At 38.0% G+C, this 17,635-nt stretch overlaps 1 protein-coding gene across 1 annotated transcript in view; it reads left to right on the top strand.

The window, feature by feature from the left end:
- Window positions 1-388: 388 nt before the first annotated feature.
- The window catches only part of LOC113659518 (latent-transforming growth factor beta-binding protein 2), a 99,711-nt gene continuing 82,464 nt past the window's right edge, over window positions 389-17,635 (top strand). The window contains exons 1-2 of the mRNA XM_027172341.2: window positions 389-1,127; window positions 6,739-6,812. Coding sequence (XP_027028142.1) covers window positions 748-1,127; window positions 6,739-6,812 — 454 coding nt within the window. The 5' untranslated portion in view covers window positions 389-747. The remainder of the gene's footprint in view (window positions 1,128-6,738; window positions 6,813-17,635) is intronic.

Genomic DNA, 17,635 nt, shown 5'->3' on the forward strand with positions numbered 1-17,635 from the left:
AAATTTTAACTAAATAAAAAATAAAATTAAAATACAAATTCAAGATTAATATCAGATATATTTAAATGTGTTTGTATTTATCCCCAATGGGAAAGTCTGAGGTGACTCAGGTGACTGTGGGGAGGAAAAACTCCCCTGAATGGTAAAGGAAGAAACCTTGAGAGGAACCAGACCCAAAGAAGAACCTCATCCTCACGTGGGTTGATTTACAGTATTTACTTCAAATTGCGTATAGACTTTTGCACTCAACTATGTATGTCAAGTCAGCATGATTATAAATGCACGTATTGTGCGTGCAGTGTTCAGAGTTGAGCACGCAGAGGAGGAGTTCCCCAGCCTCCTAAACCCTCCCGATAACTCGGAGCTGTGAAGGAGCAGGAGAAAGCAGAAGAGCGCCATTCAAACTCCACACCACAGCAAAGGGAGCAGCAGCGGCGCCTCCGCCACGCACATCAGCACCATGAGGGGTGAACGCGCGCGTGCACAAAGACAACCCGCTTCTCTGAGCGCGTATCATCAGCGTCACGCACGCGCGTAGTGGATGACTTTATGTCATTATTATTTAAAAAAAAAAATCTTTGTTCAGACGTATGAACTATGGCGCGCGGTATTTAGATCGGGGTGAAATACGTTTTTTTTTTTTTTTTTTTTACAGCGTTTAAGTGTTTTAAGCACCGAACTTCAAACTCTGGACAGCGACCGCGAACTTTTCCGCTTCATTTTATATTCCAATTGAAGTTTAAAAACATGGACCGCACGTGGATTTTGCTCGTTATGTCGATCGGCATCTCGCTCGGGCACATGTGTGACTGCTGGAAGGCTCGCGCAGGTGGCCGAGACCGGAGAGACGCAGCCGCCGCCTCCGCACGCGCCGTTTTCGAGCAGCTGCAAGGAGCAAGGAGCTTGAACCGAGCTCCTTTAGATCCGGGGCCCGTAAGATACCACCCACACGACTCTGACACCGGGCCGGTGGCTCGTGCTTCTTTACAGGATGAAGACACCGTAGAAGCACGGGAGAAATCCGGGAGAATCCCGAGACAAGCTGGAAACAGAGCGCGAAGCATCAGCACAGCCAACACACCTGAGCGCGCGGACAACAAACCTTCTCATCCAAAGCGCCTGGTTGGGTAAGATTGAGTCCCAGACCGCTTTACACACACAAGGGTAACTTCTGTAAGTTCTCTAACAGTGAGCATTTCTATCCAGAAAGCTCTCGTTAGACCCTACAACAGACTGTTTACTTTACTATTACTAATAAGTGGGATGTGGTAGCTCAGTGTTCTACTACTCATCAGAAGGTCATTGGTTCGAGGCCCTTGCTCAGGTGTATAAACTGAAATAAAAATGTAAGTCACTCTGGATAATGTTTCTGCTGTGAATGTGTTTTTGCTCAATCTTTCAGAGTCTTGGACCCTTTGGGTGATCATACTGAAAATAAGGACAGGGGAAAAGCTTCTCTCTTTCCATCCTAAAGCCCTGTAGAAAGCTAGAATTACTACTTATCTTTTTTAAAAAAATCCTGTATGACCATTTAACAACCTCGTAAAATGTTCTAGTTAATGAAACACTATGTGCATTAAGGTTAATAAGGTGTCATCTAGCAACATGATTTTTTTTTTTTTGAAGAGTCGACAGTTCTTAAAACCTACAATAAAGGATTTGCCTTTCAGAAAGCATTCCCAGTAAAACCCATTTGGAAAGTTAGAAATCATTTCCCATCCAAATTATTCTTACTTTTATTCTAAGGGTGTTGAAACTTTGGGATACTTTTTATTGATTTTTTTTTTTTTTTTTTTTTTAATTATGGCTCTTTTAGAACTCACTCGTGTTTCACAGATTGCTGGACGCATCTTTAAGGTTTCCACCACTTAAGACAGCTTAAAGACCCCCAAAAATGTTGTATGTCTGTTTAAGCATAGCTATTTTAACATACAGCACACTTAATTGTTGTATATAGACCCCTACAACAGAGGATTTCCCTGTCAGGGAAGGTTCCAAATTGAACCACTATAAGAAAGCTAGACGCATTCACCATCCGGAGAACCCTCGAAGAACCATTTTTGTAAGAGTGAATAGTCTACGAGCTGTTTTTAACACTGTTGGTGTTCATTCAAATGCTGTAGGTGCAAATTCAATGGTGTAGAGAATTCAAGATCATTTAGCACTTAGTTTACTGTTCGTTTAAACACTTAATTCAGTTCTCTAGGTGTTAAACTGCTCATGTGGGCTTTGCTGTTTAGATACAGAAGAACTTCCATCTATAAATGGCTATAAACTCTAAGAATGAATGGTATGAATGAAATTCTCATCAGAAGATTAGCAATAGCTATAATAATGCTTAAACCTATCAGTGCTGATAAACGTCTATAATTCCCTCTCACAGCAAATCCCTGTTGTTCGATTCAACAGCAAATCCTTATTGTCAACTTATTACAGTGCTCACAGTGTCCAACTTGACTTATATAAACACCATAAGCGTTAATTCAACACTGGGGATTATGCTGTGCTCAGAGGAGGAACGACAAGAATGTGATTCTCACCACAGCGGTAGTACAGAATGGCTCTGAATGAAGCCTGGTGTATTATGAAATTCCCAAACTTATCTTCCCTTGATGGATTTTGCTGGTCTTTTCAGTAAAACACAGGTGCTAGAAAATGTGTACCTAAAACTAATCTCTTGTTACTTACTGTAGGCTGTTTGCCATCTGCACATGACATTACATGCTAAGTGGACATTGGGTGATGAATGAGGAGTCTGATAAAGCAGCCATCTAATGAACCTCTGAAGAATAGAGTAGTGAGTAGTGGTGAAAAACATCTACACTGACATTAGATGACTCATTTTAGGTAGATGTTAGAGAGGTAAACGTGGTGGACCTGACTAATGTCTGAGTGGGTTCTGTTTGTGCTGATCACTTGATGTCCTTCTCCTGTCTCTATAAAAGACATCGCTTTCAGGGTAATTGCTGCAAAATGAGTATAGACATATTCTTCTTCTTTTCTAATTTTTATTATTATTATCATTGCTTTACAGGCTTTTTTCGTTTTTCAGAACTTAAGCTTGTTCTTGGACAAAATGAGAACACGCATACTCATTTGGGCTTGTTTCTGTTTTTCATTATTAAATCTGGTAATGAGTATAAAAATACATTTTTTTGTATGATACAAACATGATGGCAGCTACTGCTGGTGTCATTTGGTTTTAACCTTTTGGTATTTCATGTGTCTACTATTTTATTCACATTGAAGCCATTGTGCCTGGCTGTAGAGTACTGCTGGTGAAGCTTGTGCACATGTGGGAATAGGTGTGTGGTGTGTGTGTGTGTGTGTGTGTGTGTGTGTGTGTGTGTGTGTGTGTGTGTGTGTGTGTGTGTGTGTGTGTGTTGCAGTTGATGCACAGGTCGTACAGATGTCCTACATGTGGTTCTCCCTTAGAGCCCTGGCACCTTTTTGTAGCTGCGGCTTGTGATCAGAAACACCTGTTTCTCTGACGACCATCCCTCAGTGATGAAAAGATTTTTTTTTACGTTAAACAGACCTAGCATTAGATTGCATGAAAGTCCTATTTACATTTTTTTTTTTTAGCTAAGCCTCAGATTTTGACTCCATGTGCTTTGTTGCACAAATAAAGCATTGTACATTGGAGAAGTGACAGGAACTTGTGTTTATAAGAATTATGGTGTTCTTTATAAATACAGCTTTTGTACCAAAGTCAGATTCTTTGCGTGCCATATCAGGACTCGGCAAGAACGCTTAAGGGCATCATATATATTATATGTCTAATTTCTATGAGCCCGTTTATGAAAACTAGCGCTTGTACTGTATGTGTAATTGGGCCTCTGATGTATGTTTGAAGGTTGTGGTTAGAAAATAGACTTGTTCAACTTTCTAAGAGTTCTACTGATATTGTAATGTCACAAGCAAGGAATAAAACACAAAATGTTGTGCTGTTATGGGAAAATAATTGGTGTAATCTTGGTGTTGTGATTTAGCCCGATGTAATAGTTCCTGTTACCACAGTGAAGTTGATTGTTTTCCAATAACAGCATGTCCTGATGGGTTTTTTATCCATTATATGACAGCAATTTTCCAACATTTGTTTAAAGGACATGAAACATCCTATACAGTAATAGTTATATATACAGTCTCTCCCTCACCATTATCTTTTTTTTCTCTGAAAAAAAAAAAAAAAAGTAGCGTGTCATGTTACCCAGAAGCCGCAAAGCCGTCCTCCCTGGTATTACTGTTGGAACTTAAAGTTACAGCTATACCTCTAACTGTAAAAAAGAACTGACACAAGAGACTCCATTCAAAATGCTATCGAAATGACTCCCCAGAAAAACAAAAAAAAAAGCAAAAATTTTTTTTCTGGGATGTCTGTTTGAGCTAGTGAGCACAATCACTTAACAAACCAATGACAGGACATGAGACAGGTGGTGAGAATACTAGGACAAAAAACAAACAAACAAACACGTTGCGTATAAGATTACTATTGAATGTTTTACAGCAGTATCATTAGACGCAACCAGAACTGTTGCCAGAGCTGCTGTTAGACTACTGAACACTTTCAGACCAATCAGAATGGAGCTTTCAGCAGGGCTGAGGTGTGAAAGTCAACTGACATCGTAAAGAAAATCTGACACTTTATCTGTGATTGAGCTAAGAACTGATTTAATAAGCTCATGAACTCATATGTAAAACTGTGAATAGTTAGGGGTTGTGGTGATGGGTGTGGTCCAGGGATGTGGCTTTTCTCACACATCTTGCAAGAATCCATATGACTTTTGTGTGACATCATGTTGGTATACATCATGTTCACTTTCTCGTGTTCGATATCATGTTCATTGAAGCTTTATATTTGGTGTCAGCTAACTGCTGATCCCGACAACCCACACATCACTGAGTGTGATGAAAATGCCTCACACACTGATGTCATCTTTTCATTCATATCTTTATCTTTTTATGTCTCAGTTTTCATATGCACAAAAGACAAGACAGCTTTATACTTTTTTTAAAGCATGCCATTGATACTTTATCCAGAGACAAATTTGGTGTGTTTCTCCAAATAACACTAAAAGTCTGTTCAAAGATTTTTTCCCCAGAGCATTAAAGTTCCCTTTGTGTAATTCCAAGATTGAATTTCAGTCTGTGGTATGAAAAAAATAAAGAGGCCATAATGAAACCAGTGTCAAACATTATTGCTTAATTTTATTAACCCTTTGCCTTTGCTTATTCAATTATCTATCGTCGTATTATTCATCTTCAGTAACTAGTGTGAGTGTCTTGATGACACATTTACTGTAAGGCTATTCACTGTTTCTGACTCATTCTTGTTGGTTGGTACAGTATGTTACGTTATTGCTTAATTGGACATGATGTTATTTCTGTCTGTCTCCAGAACCATGTAAACCATTACCTATAGGTCAAATGTGTAAAATGATCTTGCATCGTCATATCAGGATCTATAGAAACTGACAGAACTGAAACACCAGCAATGAAAAAAAGAAGACGAAAATGAACAATTTGTAATCTGTGTCAGAAAAGTAAAAAAGTCGACAGTGGTCCAAAAAACAGAGTCAACATGAAAACAAGAAGATATACCAATACACAAATATGCAGAAAACATTAGAACTAAAAAGATTGATTAAAAGCACATACATAGACAAATGAATTGAGGAGTAACACAGAACTGGTGAGCACAATCACTTAACAAACCAATGACAGGACATGAGACAGGTGGTGAGAATACTAGGACAAAAAACAAACAAACAAACAGGAGTGTGTAAACGTAGAGACAGAAAGGGGGCATTCATAATATAACAAATTTCATGAAAAGTATGTTATTAATGAAAATACTGTCGAATCTTTGAAATATTGAAATGAATTTCAGAGTTCCTTTTTATTTGGTTCGTCTCATGTTTTGCTTTAACTACAGTCTGAAGTCGAGCTGGCATGGACTCCACAAGTTTGTGCGGAACCTTATGATAGTTTTAGATCAAATTTATCTGAGTGACATCTGAACGCGCTTCAGTGTTCACTGCAGGACATAGAAATATTGCAGAATCATGGATATTACAGTTATGGAATATGAACTTTTTTTTTGCAAATTAAAAAAATAAAATAAATAAATAATATCAATTCAATTCCGACACATTTAAAAAGATATTTTCCTAAAAGTTAACAGGTTGCTTTGTCTGTTAAATGTGAAAAACTCTTTTGTCTCACATTATAGCAGCGCACGTGTCTTTCTAACATTACGCCATGACTGGACTTAATATTGAATACTCTATGTTTGAGAAGAAAGCTAACATTGTAGTGAAAACTTCACAGTATCTCTATAAGCACTGGGTGATTTTCAGACCCTGTGGTTGTTATCTTCTGCCAAAATTTTAGATACCCTCAGTATTTATTTTCACACTGATCCCAGTATATAACAGGCAGTGTGGAACCACAGTGTTGGCTAGAGTTACAGAACCAGCTTGAACTTGTTACTGAATCACTCACAATTTAAGTGTAATTATTTGACATATTTCTGTAGGGGTTTTTGCCACATTAGAGCATGATGAAATGATAGTGGCTTGCTTAATGAAAATCTCTGGAAATTGAAAGTCTTTGCATGGGTCTTGAAGGAGCATTAAAGGAATGGCAAGAGCTATGAGTACTTTTTTCTATCTGAAGTGGAGCATACTGCTAACACACTGCATGGTGCTAATAGAGATGATGTTTTTGCTCCTGCAGGCCACATGTGTGTGGGGGTCAGCAGTGCTGTTCAGGATGGGCTGTTGCACCTGGAACAAACCGCTGCATCAAACGTAAGTCAAACACTTTTTTTCATGTTCTGCCCTGTAGCAGCAATCAGCAAAGCACATGACAACATGTGAGATACTCACGGTCCTTCATGGCCTTCACTGTAAACAACAGTAAAAACCAAGCCAACGTGGTGCGAGTGTTTCGGTGAATCTCTCTGTCTTGTGCGGAATCTTTTCAGGCTCCATATCCAGCAAGCAATGAGCAAACATGTTTGTGGATAATTATAAATACACAAAGGGGCAGATAAAGCAGCAACGCATGGAGAAAATTCACTTGGAAGAAAAGGCAGTTCACTGAAGGGGAAAGGACATCAGATCAGAAAGATGTATATTTGGTAGTGGATACTAGTACTTTGTTTTGTGTTGTCATTATCTATGAATACTTTGACTTGTGATTTCACAATTGTTGGTCAGAAATACAAAACAAGAAGGCAGGAATTTTGGTGCCCACCATAACCACCAACAGCCCCCCCCACCCACCCCCAACACAGCAAACACAGACACACCCCAAAGAAAAACTAAATAAAACAACTTCTTGTTTACTCACATATGTTAGGGTTTATTCTGTCTTCTCTGAATATTTTAGCTAGCAATCCTGCTACTTTTAAATATAGATGAATGTTATATATGTTATATAAGGTTAAACATGTTTCTCATAAATGTTATGAGGTAACCACACATCACTTCATGAGAACCCACATATCTGTTGGTCTGTCTAACGTCCTGTAAGTTCCACCCTATAGGTCAGATTCATGTAAATCAGGTTTAAGAGAGACACTCGGCAGAACAACCAACAATCCAGCCTTCATGATGATAGATCATTATGTTTATAGCTATAGTGCTGATGGTGTTGTGGAATGCCATACAATTGCATATGTGATCTTGTAAACCGTGGTCTTGCCACTGCAGACTGGTGAGCATGCAAACATCCTGCTGGATTATGGTACAAAAGAAGTATTTTTTTTCCCCCACTTCCATAATGTTCGTCTTAGGGCACAAATTTCCAGCTCTCAGCATCTGGTTCACACAGTACTCCTGACAGAGGTGCTTAATTATGGGTGTAACTCCACTTTTATTTGGCCACAGTGATACTGGATACTGAAATTGCCACATAATTAAAAACAAAATGGCAAATAATGCAGCAGGACTAAAAAATAGTGGTGCGCTTTGAAAAAAGAGATGCAGCTGCAACTCCATTATTGCATTCTTTTTGTTTGTTGCTTAAAAAAAAAAAACCCTTTCCAGGAAGATGATCCACGTACATTAGAACATCTGCTTCAGGTTCTTTTCAGAATTACTGTATCTGATACTCAACAATACTTTATTGTGACTACGTTATAAAGCAGGACATGTCAAATCTAAGACAGATTGTTGTATAGTAATTACTGTTAAAAACTAGATGAAATTCTGGGTGTGGCATAATCGCAATGAATCTTTTGAGCTATTAGATTTCTCAATGACATTTTTATGTTTCTCCAGATCTGAACCCCAAAATGAAAGGTTTCAGAAAACTTTTGCTAGGGTTATCTTTAAGTTTTACAAGCACAGACATTGAGGAAAGCCTCAATTATAACTGCCCCGTGTGCAGGGCTGGTGTGGTAGAGAAGGTGTTTTTTTCATTTTGCTGTGACTTAACTTTAGCTTTTTACACACATACAGGGTTCTACATTAACATTTTAATTTGTAGTATAAATCATGTTTCATTTAATTCTAAACTCTGATTGTTAAACAGTAGAAATGGTTTCATTTCATAAAGCTTGAGCCTATAGCTATAGCTATAGAGAGAGAGAGAGAGAGAGAGAGAGAGAGAGAGAGAGAGAGAGAGAGAGAGAGAGAGAGAATAGGAGATAAGGAGATAATATATAGATAAATATCATATATCTTTCAGTTATTATTGGACAGGCATAACATCTGTTATATAAATGCATAACAGTTATAAAGCATTGTGATTCTGGTGTTATGATTGAAGGGTTTGTATTTTGTTAAGATGCAAATAAAATGCCTATACAAAATACACATGCTTTTAGGAAGCATATAAACTTCTAATCGGACTCACAGAGATGGTAGCGTGGCCGCAATGACTATCAGGATTGGCCTGCAAGCTCATTCTTCTCTCTACATGTGGCCTCTCTTTAGTACCTGGCTTTGACCCAGGTGGGAGCATAACACACCATGACTGACTAAATCAGTAAAACAAGTGCCACTGTGCCTGGCCTCAAACATGTCGGAGACCCTAATTCAGAGTGACATACACACACCACAGATTGGCAGTGAGGACAACTCTGGGGGGTTCGATTTGGAAGTAAATCTACTAAAGAAAATATTCACAGTGGGGGATGCATATTTTGTGTGTTACACATTTATGTGTTGCTCCAAAACTATACCGATGTATGCTATAGATGTATGCAGGATCAAGCATTTCATATGTTTATATGCACGCACACTACAGGACGTGGGGGAGAGAAAACACACTCACAGTGGGGGAAAGAAAAAGAACAGGCTGACATTTGTAAAAACATTTAATACAACCTGCCTCCCAGAACCCTCTATTCCTCTATGACGGAGTTGTGATTTTAAAGCTGTCAGTGGCAAGCTTTTCTCATTAGGGAGGAACTGATGCCTAGGGCTATGGTTGAGTAACAGTGTCATACCTCAGTGATTCATGTTGTGACTAAGCTCAGATTAATCACACACACACACACACACACACACACACACACACACACACACACACACACACACACACACACACACACACACACACACACACACACACACACACACACACACAGGTATGTAATAGTTTTACAACAGGAAGAATTTACATGCAGATGTTATGGGGCTCGACTTTGGATGGGATCACTGAAAGTTTTTTAGAGATCAGGTTCAAGAACCGATGCATGACAGGCACAATCATTCAGGAAAACATAATACATCCCTCGATTCAATGTTGGATTTGTCCCAGATGAACGCAGGTGTGAGAATGATCATAATTACCCTACTTTTCCAACCCCCCCTCCATGTGTACAGAGAACATTCTCTTAAACTGTTTTTCTTTCAGTAAGGATTGCTTCTTCTTTGTAATAGTGAGAAATTCCTTTTCATTTTACACTCTACCATAAACAGAAAACTTCAATACAATTGCATACAAGAACCTCCTGATTTGATTTATTTGTTTGTTTACTTCTAGCCTGGTTTAATCCAATCTGGTATTTATATCGAACGTCTCTCTCTTACGTCTCATGTGAAGCACTTCCTTATAGTTGTTTCTGTCCAATTAAAAACAGACCACACTCTTGGCTTTACTTATGCTCAATAAACTGTTTATCTTCATGCTTAATTTTAAGGAACACTGAATGGTGTTGGATTAATTTGGAAAATTCAGGCCTTTTCGTGATCATGAGAGAGAAGCTGCAAGGTTTTCTCGTTCTGCTGTATACACTGAGATTGGCGCCCGTGTGTCTCAGAAGTTTGTGATGACACACAGTCAGATAATAGCAAAACATTTCTGCCCTTAGCAGGTTCCCCACGCTGGTAATAGATTACAGAGCAATGATCAGTACCTTCTGCTGCTCTGCATTGTCCCACATGCATACCACAAAGATTTGCACTTCCTAAAACACAGTTCTTTAAAACAGCCTTGTGTCAGTCTGTATTTTTGAAATAAATACTGTAGATTTGTACCTAAGGAATGCTGCTCTAATCCTAAACACTGTCCGGTGCTTGTTGCAAGAATCACATTCACATCTCTGAACATGCTTTCAGCATACTTCATCATGATCTTTTTGCCTTTACTCTTCTATATTTGCATTCTGTAATGAATTATAATCCCATTAAGTCACCCAGAAGAGAATCAGTTCCCCTGTGTGTCTGTTTGCTCCCAAGGTAACTTTTTCATGTTGTCTGACATTCGTCTTTGTCTTATCCAGATCAGGAAATTTGGGACATTGTGTCATAAAAAGCATGCTTGACATCCAGAATTAGGGGTGGGCTTTATGTTGATATGATACTGATAATGAGGGAAATTATGTAACAATAATTATATCATGTCACTTGTTAGATAAACCTATATATATATCATGAAGTATATTGAGTTTTCAAGCATTGTGACAGGACTGCATATGATATGATGCACCGTGATGTTTTCCATATAATTCAATATTTGCATAGTGATTTTAACAATACATATGGTCTCATATCTGCTACAAGTCCACAAAGTTGACAGCCGATGCATAATTGCGTGGTACCAGTGGGGGCAGCGGACCAGTGCTTAAGGCTCTGACCTAGTTAGCAAGGCCCTTATGCATCATCTAACTGCATCATGTCTCAGACACGGATCACTTCTCCTCAATGAAAAGGCAAATGTAGGCCATATATTAAGTCTTATTTTGCCAGCTCCTGGTTAAATTGGATTAAAAGCTTATGATGTCACTCACAAATCGGATGTGGAATAGATGACGAATGAAGAATTGCTACAGTTAAGTTTTTTTATCTAGAATCTAACACATAAAGTTTTTATTTAGCCTCTTTCAATATATTTTATAATCACAGAATCTTAGAAGAAGCTCATAATATTAACCTCGTTGTTCTTTCATTTTAAACTTTTTTTAAGTCTCTCCGTCCGTCCGTCTGTCCATCTGTCTGTTTTTCCATCTGTCTGTTCGTCCATCTGTCCGTCCCCCGTCTATCTATCTATCTATCTATCTATCTATCTATCTATCTATCTATCTATCTATCTATCTATCTATCTATCTATCTATCTATCTATCTATCTATCTATCTGTCTGTCTGTCTGTCTGTCTGTCTATCTATCTATCTATCTATCTATCTATCTATCTATCTATCTATCTATCTATCTTTTCTGTGTCTGTATCTGTCTGCTCTTCTGAGCTATGTTTTTCTTTGACTTGTATCTCAACCAGAGTAAAAGTTCTATCAAGTGTTACACAGAAGAAAAGTGTATAAAAGCACTCAGAAATTAAACAGTAAAATATCATCTAAATTAATACATTTAAGCATGAAAACAATGTCTATATTTGTAATCCCTTGATTTATAATCTAGATACGTTTTAAGACGTTTGTTTAACTACCTAAAGTGATATCTTAGGAAAGATTTGGGAACGTGTCATCTCTGTGTTTTCTTTAAGCTGAAGTGTCAGACAGTATTAGACGGAGAAATAGAATTCGTCATTTATTATTTTGGCTGTTTGTCAGAATTAGGCTATAACGACATCCCGTGTGTTTTTGCAATACATCTCTGATTTGTCTTGTTAGTAATTACTCAACACCTAGCAGTTGTACAAACCTTACTAAAGCTATAAAATCACAGCATGACAGCAGCCATGTTTCTGTTTCATGACTTTCTTAAAGACAAGATATACAGTAGGTCAAAGAATTAGATAATACACAGTATATTAGTGCATATTTGTGCATGATTTAAAGAGGATGGGGGGTTAAGATATAAATAACACATAGAGTCAGGTTTCCTAAAATATTGGTTTGTGAGTGTTGCACCTAATGAAATGCTTTTGCTAAGTGTGTTCTGTATGATTTGACATGAAATACTGTGAAGAAAATTAAAGTTTCTGATCCCCAGCACAATGAAATTCCACTATGAAACAGCATTCAACTCTCAGTTGAAAAATGTTAAAGTTAGTGAGGTAAGGGTGCTTGGATCATGACCTCTAACTGTGGGTATGTATGCGAGAGAGCAGCAAAGTACAAATTTAACAACTTTTTCAGCTTCATCACCATGTGTTTACCAGCTGGTTGTGTGTCAGCGTGTTAGCACTTGGACGTCAAATCCATTAGCAGTACTGTTGGCTGTGATGCTTAACAGTTTTATGAAGATTTTTCAAGTGGAATCCAGAAACCTTTCATAGCCTGAATGCATTAAAAATGCTGAATATTAGAGATGGGAAAAATCTAGTGTGGTACAGTTCTTGCTGTGTTGTAGAACACACTTCCTGTGACCTGTGGAAAGTCATTAAAACAGGTCTGCCTCTGCTGTAAGGTTATTGAGTTGCCGTTGAGGTAATTTGCTACACCAACGGTCATTGAGACCTTTCAATTCTTTACTAGGCCTGGGTGGCTTAAGACCAGGGTTATGCAGTTCACAGTGCAGGGGCATAACTCTTCCTGACAGAGGAAGAGTTTTATGGGCCATCAGACACAGCCTGAAATTAATACACACCATAGCATGGGCTCAATGTTACCCTCACCAAGGCAGATTTCAGTTAGCAATACAACCAACATTGCCTCCAAACTGTACTAGGTCAGTTTAACATATAAATGCTTGATCATAGTTACAGTCATTTTGAGTTTAATACAATATAAAACTAAATTCTGGCTGACTAAACTGTGTAGCAGTTAACTGTCCTATGTCTGTCTGCAAAGAGCAGCAAATTTACAAATTTAAGAAAACCGGAACCCTAGATACAGTCTGGCACATTTTGAAACTTCAGGCATTTGTATATCAAATTTCTGTGATGACTAGACTGATATTAGCCTGTTGTGTTCTGTGTCATTCACTGTGGATAGTGGAAATGCTTATAAAATGAGTGAACAGCTCCGGTCAGCAATAATTAATCAAAGGCCTGAGCATGCAGTCTGCATACAGTACAGACTGAGTAGTAGTATCTTCCTAGTGTGCACACAGCAATAAATCGCAAACACAGTAATGCCTCGCTGCCATATGGAGATCATTCATACTGTTTGCTGCTCTCCTGAGATTGGCTGCTTCAGAGTGTTGGGTGTAACACAACAAAGAAGAACCTCTCCTTCAAAGCATTTTATCACGTAGTATGCTAGTTCTCAGTTAGATGGAATTAGAGGTGAAGGGTTGTACTGGTGACCCGATTCAGTGGTAGCCATGGTATTGACATGGGTTGCTGTAAGATTATATTCTCCATAAGCATTCAAGAAGACCTGAAGACAGAGCGTAAAATACAATACGAGATTTAAATGGTATGCTGAACAGTAAAAGTAAAAAGTGCTGTGGTGTATTTTTAGTAGTGTCTGATCTCTTCTTTAGTCCCTTCCTTCTATAGTACACCATTCACTTCCATCTTTCTGAATACTTTCTTATGATTTATTTCCATTTCCAGTTGATAATCAAGCTTTTTATTTATATTTCATGACTAATGCTTCTCTTTCTTCTTTATTATAAATTAATTGTCACATTCTTGATACCAATTTGCTTAAGAAGGCTCTGATTTTCTCCATTTGGCCTACTAACGGTTTCTGGCACACCCAAATCTCTTGTTGAAAGTGATTATTTTATATGATGACTTCCACTCAGTCATGGTCAGTGCTGAAGAGTCATTTCTGGGCTGCTTACAATATCTATAGACAGTTGACAAATTGAAGGAAACAAATCAACATTCAGTGTTTAAATTACTTTCACGCCAATGAGGTGTAAAGCCACTAGAACAGCGTCAGTGTGTCTTGGCATACATTCTCCGAGTCTTTGGGAGGGTACAGGAAGGATGAATACCATCCCAAAGATTTTTTCACTTGGTGTTGTGATGATGGTAGTGGAGTGTTGTTAAATAAGTCAGTCCAAAATCTCCCTTCTCACCAATTCTTCCTTTAATGCTTTACATGACGACACTTACATTTTTTCACTGTAGAAATATGTTTAGTGTACATGTTATATCTATCCATAATATATCTTATATTGGTAATAATATTTTTTTTCTGGGTTTTTCTGACACTTGTTTCATGAAATTCCTGCTTAAACTAGGTCAGATGAATTATTCCTGATTAAAAGCCTCAAATATAGGTCAATTGCGGTGTTAATTACAGCTTAGTGTAAGTACTGGCATAAAATGTCAGGGATTTTCTAGAAGGGGTTTTGTGCTATGATACACCGTGTATCCTGACTGGAATCAGCCCATGATTGTGCTTCCTGTAAAAAGGCTATTTAGCTGAAACATTACTGTACATTGCTGAATTTCCAGGGTTTTGCAATCTGAAGTAAGCAGATATGAAACATTTGTGGCCATCGGAAAGCTCACCACTTTTTCCATTTTTTAACTGACCTATTATGTTCTAAATGAAAAGAAATGGAGTGTGAGTGCATCATGCTCACTCTTTGGACCACTGCATCGCTTCTCCTCTCCAGCCATGAATAGACATCCTGCCTCCAATATAATTATTACGACAGTGGCTATGCTGAGAAAAAATGCATTTTTTTGTCTTTAAAGATGTTTTTTTTTTTAAAATTTTTTATTATACCCCACTGTCAAGGAGAGCACATTTTTTACCGAATGAAAGGTATGCGGAGCAATTAATTTTAATGATGTGCAGGACAAGTCAGCATGACAGCAATTATTGCAACATTATTGGGCCAAACTGCTTGTGGAAGCAGTGACAGTGCAGGAAACACTAACACACCCAACACACTACAATGAGAGCAGTGCATTCATGGTGTCAAAGGCCAACTGCTCCCATCTTTAGTCATATGATTTAAGGTAGTGACCACTTTAATGTAATGGAGGCATTCATTAGATCCATGCTGCTGTACCACTATTGGATACCAAGTTTACTTACACTTAAGATGCATTGTTTGGTTTTTATGTCATTTTTGACTGATATTTTTATAAACTGGCCCACGCAATGACATAACAAATGTATGATTTGATTGTAGACCTATAATTTATTTCTGGATATTTTGGACCTTATATTGGAAGTTCAAAGTATGATTATGATTCAACACAGCACAAGCTTAAATCGTTTTGACTAAAGTAAAAATAATCAAGGTCTTTGAATATTATAAGATTTCTGGACATATGATTTCTTCATGATGTACGCATTGAAAAAAATTGTTTTCGGTGTCAGTGCTCCCACTCCAGACTACAGAAAAGAGCGCTTCATGAAATAGCTATATACTGAAGCAAAAGTAAAAAATCTTTTTCCCCGCATGGAGTCTTTATCAACATGTCAATTTGATGACTTATACAGTATGTGCTACATGATATACGATGTCAATCCGATGATATATGCATTTCACTGCATTTCATTGGCCCTGTACATGTACCTTGCACAATGACAATAAAGTTACATCTAATCTAATCTAATCTAATATGATAAATATTATATGAGGTAATATCTTCTGGTCCTATTATAGAAGGTAAAAGTCGGTGTAAACTTTCCATGTAGATGCATGCACAGTCTGTAAGAAATTACTGACATGATAGATTTGGTTGGGATTGAAACAACATATAAAATCCAAAGACAGTTTAAGATTCCTGAAGAATGTAAGCTGAATGTAAAGTGAATGTGAAAAGTGTTGTAGATCAAGTATTGTCGGATTTAACACAACTTTTGTTATTTCATAAAAGTCATAACAATTCATAACGAAACTTTGTACGAGTAAAAATGTTGGATTAGCGGGACCGCTTGTCAAATAGAATGTTTTATTTCATCAGTGTTGATGCTTGTTGCTGTAAATGTATTTATTTATAGCAACTGCATGTATTGAGGCTTATACACCCAGTTTTTTTAAAGTTTGTAACAGTGATCTCACAATAAATTACAACAAGTGATATAGTTTTTTAATATTATTATTATTATTATTGTTATTTTTATGATTCTACAAAGCTGAATCGTATTTTCTGGTCTGCTTACTGCATCTACAGACAAATGAAAAGAAAAAAGAAACCACATTTAATTTTTTCGTATGTTTGGCTTATGCAAGGAAACAGAACAGCTTCAGTGCAACTTGGCATAGATTGTACACATATCTGCAACTGTACTGGAGGGATGCACATCCTTTTTAGTTTACTCCATCTGTTATTGTCTAACACATGGGAGCAAAATTTCCCACAGGTGTGCAGTTGGGTTCTGATATAACATTCTTCTATACAGGGTTGTGGAGAACATAGAGCCTTTCCCAAGGGATGCAGTGGCAAATCCATCACAGGGCAAAAATGCATACACCCAATTTGGAGATTCCAATTAGCTCACAGCAAATCTTTTTGGACTGTGGGGTGGTTGGAGGTTAGAGTTGTAAGAAGGAAAACCCCAAAGCAAAGGGACAACATTAAAAACTTTGAACTCAAGCATTACACCCACACCTGCAGAGGTGTAAGGTATACAGTATACAGTAAATGCTGAAATCTAAATTGCAGAAGTTGCATCTGATTTGATCATATTGAGAGTTGATTTTTGCTTTCTTAAAATCACAGGAGGAGAACAGGCTGACAGAATCAGGGAAGACCCAGCACTATCTTGCTGTCCCTACTAGGCCAACTTTGGACTGAAGTTCAAGGCCTGCATGACAATAACAGGAAAGCCAGCAGGCCATGCAGTCACTCTCCCAGAAGAGCTAGAGGAAGCTTTTGGGCTTGTAATCTGTCAGTGACTCCCAGCATCTGTGTCAATAGCATTCCTGTGCTGTTGACAGAGCGTCGCTGTTTGCTTTAGTCCCCAGAGAGCAGTGGCCTGATTTACTGTTTGAGGACAATGTAATAAATTCTGGGTTGCCATCCAGCACACACAGGCTCTTCACAAGCCAGAGAGCCTTGTTTAGATTGCATGGCATGCTACAGGCCCTTCTGGACCACGTTAAAGTAGCCAGGCTCGAAGGCTGCACGGATTGTTTTTCAGCCAGCCGTGACCACGGGGTTACCTCATGCTGACTATGTTCACTGGCAATCGATAAATAATGTTTGTGAATAAATCACTTGGACCTCTGGTGGGTGGGGAATGCTCACGTTTATTTAGAAAAATACAGACCTTCATGAAAACATAAAATATATGTGTGATACAGAATGAAATATTTATTGATGTAATTAAAGAAGTGCTTCGGGATGTAGGCATGC

Source organism: Tachysurus fulvidraco, chromosome 12 (assembly GCF_022655615.1).
Source record: "Tachysurus fulvidraco isolate hzauxx_2018 chromosome 12, HZAU_PFXX_2.0, whole genome shotgun sequence".
In the NCBI taxonomy this organism is placed as follows: Eukaryota; Metazoa; Chordata; class Actinopteri; order Siluriformes; family Bagridae; genus Tachysurus; species Tachysurus fulvidraco.